A 19235-nucleotide genomic window follows, 5' to 3' on the forward strand; every position below is an offset into this window, starting at 1 on the left:
CATGCAGTATACAGTGTGTCGCGAGCTCAGCGCTGGGCTCGAGCACATATTTTCTACCCCTCTCCCTTCGGCAAACACCTCATGGTGGGTGTAACGAGGTCACAGGTCAGGCGTGCACTCGTCAGTTGTCTGATGCGGTCAAGAGTAAGAGTAAGAGTAAGAGTAAGAGTGTTGATGAGGTACAACGTGTTCGGAACTGGGAAGAACTTATAGAGAAGACCTCACAATAAAACGTAATGGACTCGCGGACGGACTTGTGTTTTCAATTCAAGACTTACATGTATCAGGTTGAACTTCTACGACAGATGTAACTTGGTTACCGCTCCCTAACCGTAACATTAACTGAACTTTACGTCTTTTATACACATTTGTGATGGGGCGACAATGCAACAACGAGATATATTTTGACATTGAAAATGTCGCGCTGCGGCATTGTCGCCCTTTTGTAAAATATAGAAAAAGGTTATTCAAAGAGCGACAATGTGACAACGCGACAATGCGACAAATGGCCAAAATATCGCGTGTCGAATTGTCGCGCTTTGGTTAATTTTGACATGTTTTGTTTTTGTAAGGGCGTCAATGCGACAATACGACAACGCGATAATGTCCCTTCCAAGATTCCATAGTGATCCGTGCAAATAAAACTGAGTTATGAAATACAAGTCTAACATGCCAATTTAAAGATAAAATGTAAAAAAGCGCTATAGCTCTTCAAGAAGGATTATCAATAATGGGATGGGTAATGAGTTCATCTGCATGCCGAGTCTAAACGCTGTGATTAACAATAATGCAATGAGTCAATGCCTTTTTTCAAATGTATGACATGTATTACCTGTAGGAACATATTGTTTATACTCGTCCAAGTTTTTGACGGACAATATAATTTACATGCTCGGTAATAGCGAGGACGGGCATCATTGTGTGTTTCCGTGCTTTGTTCAGGTGAACAATTGACTTGTCCTTGCATGTGTTTGTGACAGGTGCCCCATCTGTGGCAGGATACGATCACCTTTTCGCGAACACCCGTTGGATGGCCATAACCACTTCGGATTTTTATCCCACATCAGTCTGATACACCGTGATATAACTGAAATACTGTTCAAAGTGGTGTTTAATGCGATCATCGTTGTGTGTTACTGCAACTGTCCAAATTTTGTGTAGTGATGTTATGTAATATGTAAAATAAAGCATATTCAATTATCCAATTGATTTGATTAGAATAAACTTGCGTCAGTGTATTTTATTAAATCCCCTAACCGTATTTGTTAAACACATATGATAACAGATCATGTACACGCATGGTGCCTTTACTTACTATTAGCTTTAATAGGCCATTCCGGAATGAAATAGTTCCCCCAAAAGCGAGGAGCATCTGTTTTGGTTTGTTAACAAGAAATATATTCCCAAAAAAATCCTCATTAGATGTGAAGGTCTGTTAAGAACTACCTCAGTAAGTCAATTACAATGACAGGGCGTCGTAATACATTCACATCAACTACAAGACGTCAAAATGGCCGACACGATAAACGTGACGGGAGATATTTCCGAAGTTGTTAATTAACCTGTGGCGATTTCGAACCTTTGTCATCACTGATCAATTGGTCGAATAGATCAAATAGATACTAAGGTAAATTCATAGATTGCTGTAGATACGATACGATAGTTTGGATTTTATTTTATTTTTTTTGGAGGGGGATGGGGGGGGGGGGGGGGAAGAGAGTGGGGGGGGGAGTGGGGGGGAGGGGGGTGTTCTTGATTTTTTTCCTCTAGGATGGGTTGTAGCGAGGGTATCCCTAAACGGGCATGCAACCAAACTCTATGACTTATCCCAGAGTATGCTAAGACGCTACGTTCAAAATTAAAGGGTCTAAATGATGAGAAACAACGCTTCTGTATGAATTCGTACGAGGGAATTCCCAGGGTTTTCTCCAAGAATGTGGAAGTAGTCAGTGTTTACGTCATTTCAAGAATACAGTCACGTGAAAAACGTCATGTGACCCACCTCTCGTCCTATGGAAAAGCCGTATATCGTGTAAACTTCACATTACAAAATTAGTTACTGTTATAACTAAATGAAACACAACCCATCATCCGATAGAGGTATCTGTGCATAGCCACTAAACTTGTTAACTTGGTTTGGTTTGACTTCTTGGCGCGTGTCTGAATTCCAGTAACATGCTACATATCCTAAAACTGACTAATCAGCAAATCTCGCTGCACTGCGCGCGACAGATACTAGAGCAAGGCATGCCAGAAATACGAAACCTAATGCGTCCGAAAGGAAGCCTTGGGCATCACGTGCGTCGGGGGACCAGCGCCATCTGATTGGCCGTTAACAGTTATACAAGGCGGAGCAAAAAGCATCGTTTTTCCCTCCATTTTACGCTTGAAAAACTCGACGCTTTTCCGTACACTTTCTAGACGCTAACCAATTAATCAATTTTAATGAATTTTAGCCGGTTTTCCGTCCAATGACCAAATACGGAGAATTTTGGCTCATCGGTCACTCATCGATTGCAAAGTTTTTTACTTCCGGTAACCCACCGAAGAGTATCGTATCACAATCCGATGAATCCGATTTGTGTTTGTCGCCTATCAGGTCAGTGTCCGACGTGTCGGGCGTGATCCGATGAGGCGAAATCGCCCGATGAAGGCTCAGAGCTTAGTTCGCCATCGGACGCCATTTCCGGTCGCAAATCGAGTCAGTGTCGGATGAATGTCGAGTCAGTCCGATGTGTGTCAGAATCGTGATGTGCAACTATCGGACGTGTCTACCCGACGTCTGGCGGCAATCTGATGAGTGTCCGATAATTAACAATCATCTGACGCTCATCTGATTGCGATCTGCGGTCTGCCTGACGCGCCTGATAGCCGCCCATCACCAATTCGATTCTCATCGGAGGTTAACGTGATATTTAGCACCGTCCGATTGCTATCCGTTGTGACATCGGAGGGTAATCGCTCATTAACTCAACTGCCATCCGACACATATCGCATAGCAAGCGGTGACATCTGACTGCCAACGGACTACGAAAGGAGGGTCAGCCGACACTCACTTCGCAGATTATCATCGGACACTACAGCACCAAGATCCTGAAGATGGCTCCAAGAAAGAACAGAAATGTTGGAGGACAGAAGGCAAAGAAGAGACCTCCCAGCACTCCTGAACAATCTCAAGTGCCAGAAGACTCCTCTGTGCCTCCTCCTGAAGATGCAGAGACGGGGGATAGGCCTATTCAGGCCCCAATCTCTGCTCAGCCACACTGCATCTTGTTGCTTAGTTTGTTGCTGGAGCATAAAAACACAGCCCAGGGCTGCAGCGTTGCGAAGAAGTTGATCAATGTCTAGTACTGTCAGGAGGTGCAGCCCACTTTTATACTCGACTGCCGATTTTGGCGACAAATCCAACCAGTATTGGGTCAGTGTCCGATTACCCTACGAATAGTAACCGATGTGTCGGACTGGTGTCGGGAGAGAGTTGGAAGTGTCAGATTAGTGTCAGGTCACCCTCGAATTACAATCCGACCGCAATCGCAAATGGCGGACAGATATCGGGCCGCTACCAGTCTTACATACGATTACCCCGATCAATGTTGCATCTCTATCGGATTTTACGGAAAACGGGGACCCAAAGAAGAGGATGTCGGGTGAATTTTCATCGGAACTCATCGGAACGCTGAATTTTTTGCAAAACTGGGATCAGATGGGAACCTTTCAGATCAGGTTCCGATGGTCAGTGGAACGGGGGTATTATTCGATTGAGATATATCTGCTTAGGGTATCTTAGACAATACTACATGCATCATATCGCTGAGTGTCTCACAACAGGTGACGTGCACATGACGTCAGGAACACGGGGTCGCAATTGCACTGTACACAGGAGTGATATTAAAATGGCAGGCATTTTCTTTTGCCCGGTTGTGTATATATATCATGGGAATATAATTTTAAACAGTTTGGTGTTGTTAGAATTGGTGTCGTTATTTTCTTTTACTGTTCTAATATATTTGATACTGTACAGCAGTAATGAATAGTTTCCTAGACAGAAAGCATGATCTATGAAACGGTTTCTGGTAGTTCGTAACACTCTTTGGACGACCTCCACTTCTCACTGCAATCCGACCTTCCCCTCTCCCTGCTTAGTTACATCATGTCAAGAGGTCTTTGTGTGTCAAGGACGTAAAAAATCAGCTGATGCCCGATGCTGAAGAACCGTGTTCACAGCTGACCGACTTGGTAGTTTTCTGCACTGACAGAAACTGGACCTACTGACACACAGCTATTATGGATATTTAAATAACCCCTGATCAAATAGATGCCCTTCGTTAATCTCTGCATCGATCCCAATTGCATGGATCGATGCTCATGATGTCAATCACTGGATTGTCTTGTCCAGACTCGATTATTTACAGACCGCCGTCATATAGCTGGAATATTGCTGAGTGCGGCGTTAAACAACAAACCAACCAAATCGTTATTCTCTGTGTACCGTATATACCTGTGATAACGATACCGGTGGCGATGCTGATGCTGATGCTGATGGTGGTGATGATAACGATGGTTGTGACGACGATGATGATGGTGATGATGGTGATGGTGATGATATGCTGACATCCTTGCATTTTACAGTGGTGATAAACATTATCTGTGATTGCAAACTTTAACCTTTTGAAAATGAAAACACATAAAGTTGGTCATATGATCAAGGCCGCTGGCGTTGCCTAATAGTAAAAGCGTTCGCTCCTCGTGCCGAAAGTCCAGGTTCGATTCTCTGCATATCATAGGCACAATGTGGGAATCCCCCGCCGTGATATTGCTGTAATATTGCCGAGGCGGCGTTAAATCCGACTCACTCACAAACTCCCATAAATAACTGTGCCACTGCTAACCAAGGTTCTGCAGATGACATGAGAGTATGTAAGGATTCAACTCTCGGTTGGTCTTCTTCCATTATATCTCAATAGGTGGCGCTACTGACCTCGCTAGGTCGTTCATTCATCCACAGGGCATTGTACATGAATGGCGGCACTTATTAAAGCGGTTGTCAAGTAGGGGTTTATGTAATTGGAAGTGTGTCGCTCTGTGACAACACGTACAAAAGAAGGTCTTTGTACAGGAGATGCACTGGGCTATTTATGACCGATCACAGGATTTTACGGATTGTGAACCGGCCCCGCGATGTCTAATCCGTTGTCCTGGCATACATATATAGTTGTTTGATTCTTCGGTAGCATTTTCAATAGATGAGGTTCTTGAGTACATGAATCGAGACTACGCTATCCGCATGGATGACCTATTCCTGCCAAGATATATCTAGATCGGTGACGCTAAGCCGGTGACCCGTACCCAGATAGATCCGGACATACCAGTGACTCACTCGCTCGCTCGCTCGCTCCCTCCCTCCCTCCCTCCCTCCCTCACTCACTCACTCACTCACTCACTCACTCACTCACTCACTCACTCACTCACTCACTCACTCACTCACTCACTCACTCACTCACGCACGCACGCACGCACGCACGCACGCACGCACGCACGCACTCACTCACTCACTCACTCACTCACTCACTCACTCACTCACTCACTCACTCACTCACTCACTCACTCACTCACTCACTCACTCACTCACTCACTCACTCACTCACTCACTCACTCACCTCACTCACTCACTCACTCACTCACTCACTCACTCACTCACTCACTCACTCACTCACTAAAACAACCAATTAAACAATCAATCAACTTCATAAAACAATACAATCAATATAACAAGTAAATCAATCAATAAAACAACTCAATCAAACAATTAAATAAAACAACTCAATCAAACAACACAATCAAACAATTTAATAAAACAACTCAATCAATCTACCAATCAATTAACTCAGACAATCTATCAATCAAACAATCAATCGTGGTTTCTAAATGCAAGAAAATGGAAATCGAGTAACGGATGCTTGACTCATTGAGCTGTGATGCCATTACCCCTGCCTGGACCAATATTCTGAAAGACCACAGATCCCACTCTCTGGTTCAGTCCGATTCAGACCCAAACCATTATGCTTGGGCCGCCCCACGGGTCTCTTTCCATAACACAAGCATCAGCATAACGTTCGCCCCTCCCTCGCCAGACCCTGACTCTGCCATCCACCGTTGAAACACAGTAGCGACTTTCATCAGTGAAGATGATTCTTCTCTATTGCTGTTGACGCCAATTTTGATGCTGCCTGGCCCATTGCCGTCGGGCCTGTCGGTGACGATCTCTCAGGATGGGTACACGAGCAGGACGGTGGCACAAGATGTTGTTGGCAGTTAGGCGACGTCGGACTGTACGATCACTGATGGCACGCTGGTGGTTGCCAATGATTTGCCGAGCTGTTTCAGTGGCCATTCGGAATCGGTTCTGCAGATGTTGGCGTATCATGAACCGATCTTGTCTGGGAGTGAGTGAGTGAGTGAGTATGGTTTTGCGCCGCTTTTAGCAATATTCCAGCAATATCACGGCGGGGGACACCAGAAATGGGCTTCACACATTGTACCCATGTCGGGATTCGAACCCGGATCTTCGGCGTGACGAGCGAACGCTTTTACCACCCGACCGCCTCTGTCTGGAAGTAGTGACTCGAGGACGACCACTACGCGGTCGGTCGTCGGTGGTGTTGGTGGTGTTGTGGCGATGTTGCAAACGATATATCGTTCTGACGTTGACATTGAATGCATTAGCAACGACCTGTGCACTCTGGCCTGCTTGCAGTCTTCCGATCGCTTGTTGACTCTCATTTCCTGATAATCTTGGCATGGCTGATGAATCAAAATAACGAAAGCCAGCTTAACAGTTTTGGGTGTCTTTTATACCCATACCATCCACGATATGCACGTGCATCATGTTTTTGACAAGACTTTTCCGCAACTGAGTCCCATTGCACTTTTGTAGGCTGCGTTTGGGCAAAGCACTCCATTTTAAACTCAATTGATAAAAGGCAACAAAAAGAAGCAGTAGCACGATAAATGTGTTTATTGACCACAGAACATGTAACTGCCAGTGTCTGTTAAGTTTTATCAGTATTTTCAGAAGTGACGTTTCTTTTGCCTTTCAGTGTATATCTGTTCTCTTCCTCAAAGCGTTAATTCACCTGATGAAGGAGTAAGGCTTTACTCCGAAACGTTATGTTCCTCATAATAAAGACGTTGACATCGATACATTTTCTTCCTTATGTGTATCACTAGTTAATGCCTTCAAAGCCTCAATCTAGCTTTGTTTTTAATGTGGAAATATTTGCGTGGAATATAATATGGTCATGCCTATAAACATTTGGGGCTTTGTCTACATGAGCATTTAGACATAAATTTTATAGCTGAGGATATTGCTAAATCTGCAGGGATGAAGTACACTTTATAGCAAGCTGTGATCTTCATTCACACTTAAGATGTTCGTAATGGAGATCCGTAACTGATCGTAATTTTCCGCAACTCTCACCTCCTGACCAGCTGAACGTCTTAGTGCATTCTGATGCAGTTGTAAAATTTCAGGCTGCCCTTCTTTCTGTGATTTTTTGACGGATGAAATCTATTGCGTTATAATACTCTCTGTTTGCTGTTATTTTATATATGAACATATTGTAAAATATTTACGATATTTTAAACGTGTAATTCGATGCATGCAATGAAATGTGAACATGAGTGCGGATGCATGAAGGCGGTTATAGTTATAGTTATAGTGCGATGGATGTAGGGGAATGGTAGGAGGGTGTATGTATGTAAGCACGAATACCGATACATGAAGGCGGAAACAGTTATAGTTCGATGGATGTTGGGGAAAGTGTGGGAGGATGGATTATGTATGTAAGCTTGCGCATGTATCCATGATGGCTGACGTAGACACAATGAGATGGTTGTAGGGATAAAGGGGAAAGATGAATGCGATGTGTGCGTGCGTGCGTGTATGCGTTGTGATACGAGGGTTGTTGAACATGTAGTGATATGATTGTGTAAGTAAGTTAAGTGGTTGAGGATGTGGCAGGTATAAGTATTGATAAATGCAGACTTGGGGTTGGGGACTGGATGTGCTTGTATTTGTAAAATGATCTCTGCTATCTGTCTGTATCATCAAGTTAACTGCCCTCGTCCCCTGCAGTTTTCCCGTCCCATATTGCAAAGCAGGGGACCCACAAGGAGGAATACGGCCCTCCCTCAGTCCAGAATCATGAGTTATACTGTGCCTAGCACAATAAGTTGTGAATACGAAGCCTTGCTGTGGCCAAACATTTTGTAACAATTTGGCAAACTTTCGATATGTAAACAGCACATATAATTCAGTTTTATTTCATCTTAATATATCAATTGAATCCCACTTGACCTTTGAAGATCCGGGTTAGAATAGGTCTTCAGCAACCCATGCTTGCCGTTATAGGCGACTATGAGGCCATATGCAGTCTAACCCATTTAATTGGCGTGTATGGATATATTATCCATTTACTTATACACACTTATTATGGACATATACAGAATTTCATTGTACCTTATTATTTAAAAAAATACCCGTGAAGATCCGGGTTAGAATAGGCCTTCAACAACCCATGCTTGTACGAAGGCGACTAACGTTATCAGGTGGTCAGACTCGCTGCTTGGTTGATGCATGGCATTGTATCCCAACTGCATAGATCGGTGCTCTTGATGTCAATAACTGGATTGTCTGGCCCAGACTGGATTATTTACAAACCGCCGTCATATAGCTGGTATATTGTTGAGTGCGGCGTTTAACAACAAACAATCAAACAAAACTATTATTAAACACCTTCCAACAATGAGAAATTAAACCTTTCTTTTCTATATAGTTAGTTTTCTTTATAGAATAATTTGATTCATAATGTAATCATTGCGTTGCTTTCTTGTCTGTCATTCAATGCACATGTTCAAACCCCTAAACTTTTAATATTTGATTTTTCACAAATGGTTACGTTGGTGAGTTGCCTCGATCTTTCGTAACCTACTCACACGAACAGATTAAAATAATTATAGTATGTACTATCATATTTCAATTTATTTAATTCATAATACGAAGTTAATAATTCATTTATCACAGTATAGATCATATTCGTTTATATCACTATATGATGTTAAGATTTTATTGCAGAAATTATAATGAATTCAAAATGTGGAAAGATACACACTTTGCAATTATTTGAAATGCAATATTTCTTAACTTTTAAACTGTACAAAGTATAATATAATGATTAGAATGCCTGTAACGGACAGTGTTTAAGAATGAAATATAAGTCGATTAGTCCCAGATTTCAGATATGCCCTTCAGTAGTATTATTGTATATCTCCAGACAGATGTTTACATTGTAGTTCTCATTATTTGTAGATAATTCAAAAAGCAACATAGAAAATATATATTCTACCACGACGAAAGAATACAGAGTATACAATAACTCGCAAGTGTTCAAAAAGAGATTTCAAATCACAATAACATATCTGATATAAACAGAGGTGCCTTTAATCTCTACATTGTGCCCTTGTTCGTGAGCCCTTGTTCTATTCAGCAAACAGCCCAAACCCGAAACTCCACAATATATCCGATTACACTGACCCAGCTGGATTCTCCCAAACGTCCGTTCTCCATGCGATACTGACACCATTGTACGTCTCCCAGACCATAGAGAATAAATTTAAAAGGATTCCAGCTCAAGTCTAGAACGATTTGGCAAGCCCAGATTGCCTCAGTTCTATCCATGGAAGTAAGCACTAACAAAACAATATTGTTCTTGGCTCCTTTAGATTATATATTGTAGATACATATTTTTAACCTTGAAAATGTTGATACCACCGGTACTGTCCCTGTTGAAGCTATTTTTAGCTCGAATAAGCTGTCGAATTATCGTCCATTGTTCGATGTCAATACATCGATGACAAGTGAGGATATCATATAGTAATCGTTGATACCGCGCTACACTATAAGACCAGTTAGAGCTGGTATATTTTGAGTGCGGCGTTTAACAACAAACAATCAAACAAAAACTATTATTAAACACCTTCCAAGAATGAGAAATTAAACCTTTATTTTCTATATAGTTCTATATAACATGGCCAACTCTGCTCTTAAGTAAACAAGAACCTGATCAGTGAGGGGTCCTTTATCATCCCTATTTGACTGCTTATAAGAATCGTATATCTCTCCTCACAGCTGGTTAATATATATTTTTGCTGCTGAATATTCGAAACAGAGTGATTAAATTGGTACTACACATGTAGTTTTAACGCCGCTCTCAGCAGTATTCCAGTGATATATGACGGCGGTCTGTTGTCACATGAAATAAATGCAAATTGAATCTTGCAACGCGACAATGCGACAAATACCCAAAATGTGGCGTTGTCCAATTGTCGCGCTTTGGTTAATTTTGACATGTTTTGCTTGTTTGCGTAAGGGCGTCAATGCGACAATACGACAGCGCGACAATGCCCCTTCCAAGATTCCATAGTGATCCGTGCAAATAAAACTGAGTTATGAAATACAAGTCTAACATGCCAATTAAAAAATGAAGTGTAAAAATGCGCTGATGAGTTCATCTGCATGCCGGGTCTATACGCTGTGATTAACAATAATGCTTTGAGTCAATTCATTTTGTCAAATGTATGCATGTATTACCTGTAGGAACATATTGTTTATACTCGTCCAAGTTTTTGACGGACAATATAATTTATATGCTCGGGAATAGCGAGGACGGGCATCATTGTGTGTTTCCGTTCTTTGTTCAGGTGAACAGTTGACTTGTCCTTGCATGTGTTTGTGACGGGTGCCACCTGTGTGGCAGGATACGATCACCTTTTCGCGAACACCCGTTGGATGGCCTGAACCACTTCGGATTATTATCCCACATCAGTCAGATACACCGTGATATAACTGAAATACTGTTCAAAGTGATGTTTAATGCGATCACCGTAGTGTGTTACTGCAACTGTCCAAATTTTGTGTAGTGATGTTATGTAATATGTAAAATAAAGCATATTCAATTATCCATTTGATTTGATTAGAATATACTTGCGTCAGTGTATTTTATTAACGCCCAAAACCGTATTTGTTAAACAGATATAATAACAGATCATATACACGCATGGTGCCTTGACTTACTATTAGCTTTAATAGGCCATTCCGGAATAATTGGCCGATCATTGAAAGATGATTGTAAAGATGTGTCAAATAGATACTACGGTAAATTCATAGATTGCTGTAGATTGTCACCACGATAGTTTGGATTTTTTGTTTTTCTTTCCTCTAGGATGGGTTGTAGCGAGGGTGTCCTTGAACGGGCATGCAACCAAACTCTGTGACTTATCCCAGAGTATGCTAAGACGCTACGTTCAAAATTAAAGGGTCTAAATGATGAGAAACAACGCTTCTGTATGAATTCGTACGAGGGAATTTCCAGAGTTTTCACCAGGAATGTGGAAGTAGTCAGTGTTTACGTCATTTCAGGAATACAGTCACGTGAAAAACGTCATGTGACCCACCTCTCGTCCTGTGGAAAAGTCGTATATCGCGTAAACTTCACATTACAAAATTAGTTACTGTTATAACCAAATGAAACACAGCCCATTTTCCGATAGAGACTCCATTTTACCTCAACTCCCCCTTCCCAGTAAAATAAATGTTTTGTAAAAAATAGTGGTATCCAGATTACTTTTAACTTTAAAATGTAACGAATTTAAATCAATTTCAGTTAAATCAGTTCACTCAGTGCCGAAAACAGCAGTTGATAAATATAAACACTGCAAAATGTTTTCTGCAAAACATTCAATTTCAAAGATATTGGAATACAGTACACCTCATATGCCCTTATTCGCCATTGCAAAACATTTTGTATTATAAAAAATTAAAAAAAACACGAATAAAATCATTTAATTAGTCAAGACACAAAAATAACATAAGCATGAAGACAGTTAAACAGCTGGCATTTTGTAAAACAGATTTAGTTCTTATAAGAATAAAGGAGTAACCTATTTGATTGTAGGAATATAGGGCAACCTAAATGGTTATAAGAATAAGGGGCAACCTATTTGATTGTAAGGATATAGGACAACCTAAATGGTTATAAGAATAAGGGGCAACCTATTTGATTGTAGGAATATAGGGCAACCTAAACGGTTATAAGAATAAGAGGCAACCTATTTGATTGTAAGAATATTGGGCAACCTAAATGGTTATAAGAATAAGGGGCAACCTATTTGATTGTAGGAATATAGGGCAACCTAAATGGTTATAAGAATAAGAGGCAACCTATTTGATTGTAAGAATATAGGGCAACCTAAATGGTTATACGAATAAGGGGCAACCTATTTGATTGTAAGGATATAGGGCAACCTAAATGGTTATAAGAATATAGGGCAATCTATTTTTTATTGTAAGAATATAGGGCAACCTAAATGGTTGTAAGAATAAGGAGCAACCTATTTGATTATAAGAATAAAGGGCAACCTAATTGATTGTGAGAATAAATGGCCAACCTATTTGATTATAAGAATATAGGGCAACCTAAATGGTTATAAGAATATAGGGCAACCTATTTGGTTATAACAATAAAGGAGCAAACTATTTGAATATAAGAATTAAGGAGCAACCTATTTGATTTGATTTTTTTATCACGGCGGCGGGCACCAGAAATGGGTTTCACACATTGCACCCATGTGTGCTTTAAGGCTATCCCACGGCCCCTTGAACTGATACATGTAATCTTATATAACATGATGTTTCTATACAGATTGCAGTGCTGCGTTCGCCGCCGGGTTGACGGTCCCAGGTCACATCGAGGTTATACAGATAAAGCCCCTGGATGTCATTGCGCCGTTCTTTGCGAAGTGCTACCTGGGTGATGGGGGATACACCTACATCGAGGAGCGCAACCCGAGCTGTGACACCGACTTCATGAACAGACAGTACGACGACTACGACATCGGGTTCGGGGACGTTGGAGGTTGTTCCTCCTTTTTAGGCCTCAACAAGATTGAGAAGATCTTGAAGAGTGAGTCTTACAAGCTGGATGTGGAAATCGTGGGGGATGGCTTCTCTGGTCATGCTTACTACAGCAAGTTCTTCCTGAAAGGGTCCAGTGACAAGTATGAAGTGTCGTGGGACGTTTTCAGCTCTGATGATTTAGAGTGAGTGAATGAGTGAATATGGTTTTACACCGCTTTTAGCAATATTCCAGCAATATCACGGCGGGGGACACCAGAAATGGGCTTCACACATTGTACCCATGTCGGGAATCGAACCCGGGTCTTCGGCGTAACGAGCGAACGCTTTAACCACTAGGCTACCCGACCGCCCCTCTGATGATTTAGAAGATGGATTCGTCTATGGCGACAACCGGAACCTGTTGGGGGCGAGATTTGGGGCTGCCGGGAACCCAGACCCTGCAGGGTGTGCCGAGTCTCAGGGCACGGGGTGGTGGTACGGGAACGACTGCAACTACGTCAACCTCCACCTACCACTCAACACCACCGCTACGGAATTGTCAACAGCTGGGTAAGCATCTTGGCCCGTAGGGAGAGTATTGAAGAACATCTACTCCGTCAAAATGAAGGTGGTGAAAGGTACTTAGAGAGACAGCCATATAAGAGCACTGGCTTCACCAGACGCCTGCGTCTTGACCAATTAATGGGGCGTAAGTGAACAAATTTCTTCACGTGACTCTGAACCCAATGTTTATTATGTCATTACCAGATTTTGTTATTCGTTTATTTTTAATTACTATGCTTTCATGCTTCCTGGGGATGTGTTATGATTATAGGCAGTTTTTTTGTCGTTTTCGTTCATTGAATCATTGGTTGTTTTTTATAGTCGGAATCGTACAATCGACTCTGCTTTTTGCTGAATATTGAAAGGGTTTTGTTGCTTTTTATGTCAAGCATTATTTGATTATTTAAACGTGATCTTATAACAGGGGTACATACTTCTCTATATGATTCTGTGCTTCGCATTTCTTCTAGCGGTGAGTATATATAGCAGAGTTTGGCAATGTACTCTTGTCGTGTTTGCTTGTTGTTTAACGCCTAATGTTTGATATATACGTTTTATTTGGCAGCAAAATGTGCACATATTAACGTAGGTATTGAAATAGAGGAATATTTAAATCACAATGAACATAATATTCTCTAGATGTATGTGAATAAGATGTGCATCGATATCAAGTATTTTCTGACGTGTGCAATAACCTTAAATGCTGTGCATATATACCAAGGATTTAAATCCCCTTGAAAATCTAATTTTTCGATCATAGGTAAACGGAAGATTGCGATTTTGACAACAGTTAAAATGTATTTCAATGATTTAGTAACAATCATAACTTACAGGCCGCCGTCATATAGCTGGAATAGTGCTGGGTGCGGTGTTAAACAACAAACAAACAAAAGACTTTGTTGCACGAGATACGGTTACTGACCGCGGATAGCAAACCCGCTCAAACATTGACCATTCCACCTGTAAAACATGCCGTCTACGGTATACATCCTGGTTACTTGCATGTGCCAATAAATCTGTATCTTGGTACCTTGTCCATCTAATGTCTAAAGGTGCAACATCCCCATGCCATCAATGAGCTGCTACCACATGCCAAAGTTCCCTGGATGTTGCGCTGATGATAAGGTGTTCCCATCTGCCTCCAGACACGAGTCCTACCATCAGTGTGGTGCAATCAAAACCGACTCTCGTCAGACTAATGAATCATCATCCATGACCTCAAGTTCCAGCGTCCTCGAGCCTGACACCAGGCTAAACGGTCCCGCATGTGTTGAGCTGCGAGGAGTGGTCTTCTGGCCTTCCTACTGCATTCAGTCGACGTCTGGTGGTGCTAAGGGACAATCTGTTAAAAAGTGCAAGTTGGCTGCCTTTTAGCCTGGAGCACAAGGATCCTGTCCTCTCTGGCATTGGTCTTCCGTTGACGTCCTGATCTCGGCAAGCCCCTCACATTTCCAGTCTATGCAGGGTTTCTAATGAGTCGACTGCTTACAGAATGTTTAATGTTAATGGCGGTGACAATAGCCCGACTTGACATGCCAGTTTGGTGCATGTCAGTGATTTTCCATCTTTTATTTTTGGGGATAGTGCGCTAAGGCATTTCACTTACAATCCTTCCAAAGACAGACTTTCAAATTGGTTCACCTTTCATTCCAAATCATTGTTATATATACCAGCTTTGAAGGTAACCGGAACAATTATACAGCTTATTTGATATTTGAAGATATTATGCACAAGTGATAATTTGTGTACGGGTGGGACGCAATGACAGAGTATTGCTTTCGGGAACATGAAACTTTGCGAACTGTGTCTTGGGCAAGATGTTAATGTAAATACTACATTCTCGTTGGATAGCATTTTTACGCCGTGAGTGGACTCGAGTAGAAACAATAAAATGTTCACCTTCGTAAAATGCACAAAACACGGGATTCTTGACATTTCTATCCATACCCACTAACAAAATATCCTGCTTTTGTGTGCAATCATGACACCAGAAACGTTCAGGATATTTATTTTAGAGCTTCATATAGAACAAACACAGTGAGTGAGTATGGTTTTACGGCGCTTTCAGCAATATTCCAGCAATATCACTGCGGGGACACCAGAAATGAGCTTTATACATTGTACCCATGTCGGGAATCGAACTCGGGTCTTCAGCGTGACGAACGAACGCTTTAACCAGTAGGCTACCCGACCGCCCCTGAGCATAGCTATGATCACGGAAAGAGAAACATTTAATAACTCACAAATATCCCCCTTCATAAACGGGTAACTTAATAGCCTTAATGTCATTAAATGTCACTGTAATTCCACACGATTCTTACCAGATGACTACATTCGTTAGCTTTCGATACTGACTTCACGGGTTCGAATACCGCTAGCGACACGTTTTTCGTACAGTTGTTCTAGCATCAAGGTAAATTAAGGGAAAAGGAGTTCCGTCAATGCCAAGTGGAGTTTAAACTAGAAATTCGGTTAGTTAATGCATAGTCAAGGAGGCAAGGATTAATATCAACCAAACGCTGAAAGTTCATATCGAGAATCCTAAAAGTAATCTGGTCACTGGATGCATTTACTACTCTATTTGTGTTTGTTTCCGATCACTGCATGCATTGATTACTGTATTTGCATGTTTCAAAGGTGTAAAATCCATCTCTTTGGTCCTGGGCAAGTCACCTTGACTTGAGCACCCGATCAATTTAGTTAGTCACCTTTTATGTAAACCAAGGGTGGTACCCTACTAACCCCGAATCCCAAAGGAGAGACAAGTCATTAGAAATGTGGGTCCCGTATTTGGTTGAATGAGCACAACGCAATCGCAACCACGTGGAAGAGGCCCTCAGTAGATTTCATAATCGTAACATAAAAGCAAATGGAAATGCTATTGAGTACTTTTGTGAGGGGTAGGTCAACACGTTGATCACCCTTTCATGCAACGATGTCTAGTCTAGATTAATGTTCCGGTCACTGCGTCACACAGTCACTGTGTCACACGTACTTATAAAACACCTGGTATCATCACTAGTTGATTGTGATTCACAAACACATGCTTGTGATTTTGTTGGAATCGGTGTGAGATATTTCTTATGAATATGGAAAGGGTTTTGTTGCTGTTATTCACAATCACCAAGACAAGGAAATCAATGTAACAACTTTATTTTTCTGAGGATACCCTTCCCTGGAGCTGTTGGTCACATCTTTCAAAGTATGTATAATACCTGACGTGCATCTTTATTTCTCACAAGTTTCACAAAAAGTTGGGGTGGGGGGGGGGGGGGGGGGGTGGGGGGGTGGGGGGGGGTAATTTTCATGAATTTCTCCATTCAGTATAAGATCATAATCTTTGGCATTAATAGAAAAATATTATGTTCACACCTGTAAGATATAATCAATGATTCTTATAACTTTCTGCAACAAATATATTCAACATTTCCATAATGTTCCAATTTATCCGTATAAACATGTACATGGTTCTAACTACAAAAACATTCACAAAAATTTCATTACAAAAGATCAATACAGAAAAGTTGAGTATAGTTTTCACTTTGTTTGGCAGGGGCAAGAGGAATGAGCTTCCTACATTGTACCCATGTTGGGAATAGAAATCAGGCCACTATGTCACAAGGTCACTAGGTTACCCAGGTCACAATGTCACTGGGTTACCTAGGTCACAAGGTCATTAGGTTACCCAGGTCACTTAGTGAGGTGAGTTGAAATTGTGTTTAATATCGCATTCAAGATTATTGCACTTAACAGAGAAACAAGATAAAAGCAAAGAAAAGAACAGGTAAAAGAATTAAGATAAATCTAATTATGGATAGAATTACATGGAAAAGAGAAGCAGCCAAATTGCCTTGCCTTTTCTGTAGCAAAAGCTGAGTACCAAGTACGCAGATAGCGATGAACATGTCAATTTGGTTACTTATATTTAAAATTAAGTGGGGCTTCTAGAGTCCCCCTAAATCTTAAACTCTTAACATAAGGGTTATGCATGGTTTTACCTTGACCTACAACACTAGGGGTCTAGGGAACCCCCTGAATAAGTAATCTAAAGGCCCTTACAGGAATGAATATTACTGTGCATCCATCCAGATGACAGTATATTCTTTTCTGCATCCATTCAAGACATTTGTGCATGAGAGATGCACATTTCTATATCGTGTAATACCCTGGTTATGATAAGGACACCTTGACTTTTATGCTGAATTTAGAACACTGACTTTACAACTCACAGAAACTCATCTCATAACATCACTACTATCACAAAATACCAACAAGGCAACAGCTGTCCTTGTAATACGCTAGAAATGCCTCTCTTATAAGCAAACTATCTACAGTAAGTCTTCCTGTGAATTTCTATTGTTGACCCCTTAATTAGATTTACAAAACATAAAAGTAATGGTTAAACTTTGAATGGGAACTTGGAGTTTAACAGCACGTGAATAAGGTGTTACATCACTTTGTCACTTTGGAATATCACAGCAGGAGACACAAGAAACGTGCTTCACACATTCTACTGATGTGGGACATAGAACCCAGGCCTTCCCGTGACAAACGAGTGAGTGAGTTGGGTTTAACGCCGCTTTTAACAGTATTCCAGTCATATCACAGCGTGTCAGCTTAATGTGGGAGGAAAGCCCGAAGTGATGCAGGTCTCAGACGTTTACCACTTCGGTGAAACCCCACGAGCACGGGTATGGTGCTGACAAACCTAGAAACAAAATCGGGGCGAACCGGGATTCGAACCCACAATCTTAGGTTTCTGGCGTGTCTAAGGGACGCAACTCTGCACAGCGAATCGCAGCGCCTTAGACGACTGGGCCGCCCGTGCCCCCCCCCCCCCCCCGTGACAAACGAACACCTTGACCCCGAGGCAACCCCTATGCCCCTGACACCTATCAAGGCTATGCATAACATCTATATTAAATTTGAAATCCCTTTCAGCAACTGATTGTGTGACTCATAAAATGCCCTTGAGAGTGGATTTGACCTTAGACATAAGTAAAACATATGTTAAGAAAATTCACCTGGGCCATAAATATTTGTCAAAACACAAGGATATATTCAGTGTCGTCATAACTAAACATGACACATTAATTAGGTAAAGTAGGCCGCAGTGGTCGACTGATATGACAAATATAAACATGTTCTTGACACACACCCAGTTGTGACCTTGAGATTCAGTTGAACTTCTTGAGAAATGTCAAGGTTGAACAAAAGAGCAGTAATATCTGGCAATGCATGCTATGACCATATATCTTGATAACTATGAGGGCCTTCAAAGGTGACATGTGCCAATGACTTTTGACACTGTGACATAGGCAAACATTGTTTTGTGTTTTGAAATAACCCAGTGACCTTGACCTGCAACTTTCTTTGACAAAAATAAAAAATATTCAAAGCAGGACCACATCCTAAAATGCACATACAAATTTCAGTGATAAAAGAATATGTTTCGCGAAAGTGCAACCGCAATTATTTTAATGGGCGATTGTTAATGCATTACCTTGACCTTGAAAAATTTCTCAATAAGAAGTGGAAGATAAACATGCCAGGCTATACTATAATGTCCACTATCTTTGCAGTTTCCAAGTGGAATTCATGGATGGCAAAACCTTTCACAGGGCTGCTCAGTTAAGTCAAAAAGAAAGACAATGCTTATTCCTACTGCAAAACAAGAATAATAAAAATATGAATCATAATATATCTTGGGTAGATTAAA

At 41.3% G+C, this 19235-nt stretch overlaps 1 protein-coding gene across 1 annotated transcript in view; it reads left to right on the forward strand.

Moving 5' to 3' along the window:
- The window catches only part of LOC125372737 (fibrinogen-like protein 1), a 32963-nt gene extending 19797 nt beyond the window's left edge, over window positions 1-13166 (forward strand). Inside the window, exon 2 of the mRNA XM_048383239.1 lies at window positions 12759-13166. Coding sequence (XP_048239196.1) covers window positions 12759-13159 — 401 coding nt within the window. The 3' untranslated portion in view covers window positions 13160-13166. The remainder of the gene's footprint in view (window positions 1-12758) is intronic.
- Window positions 13167-19235: the final 6069 nt, after the last annotated feature.

Source organism: Haliotis rufescens, unplaced genomic scaffold, assembly GCF_023055435.1.
Source record: "Haliotis rufescens isolate VD_foot unplaced genomic scaffold, xgHalRufe1.0.p SCAF_46, whole genome shotgun sequence".
NCBI lineage: Eukaryota > Metazoa > Mollusca > Gastropoda > Lepetellida > Haliotidae > Haliotis > Haliotis rufescens.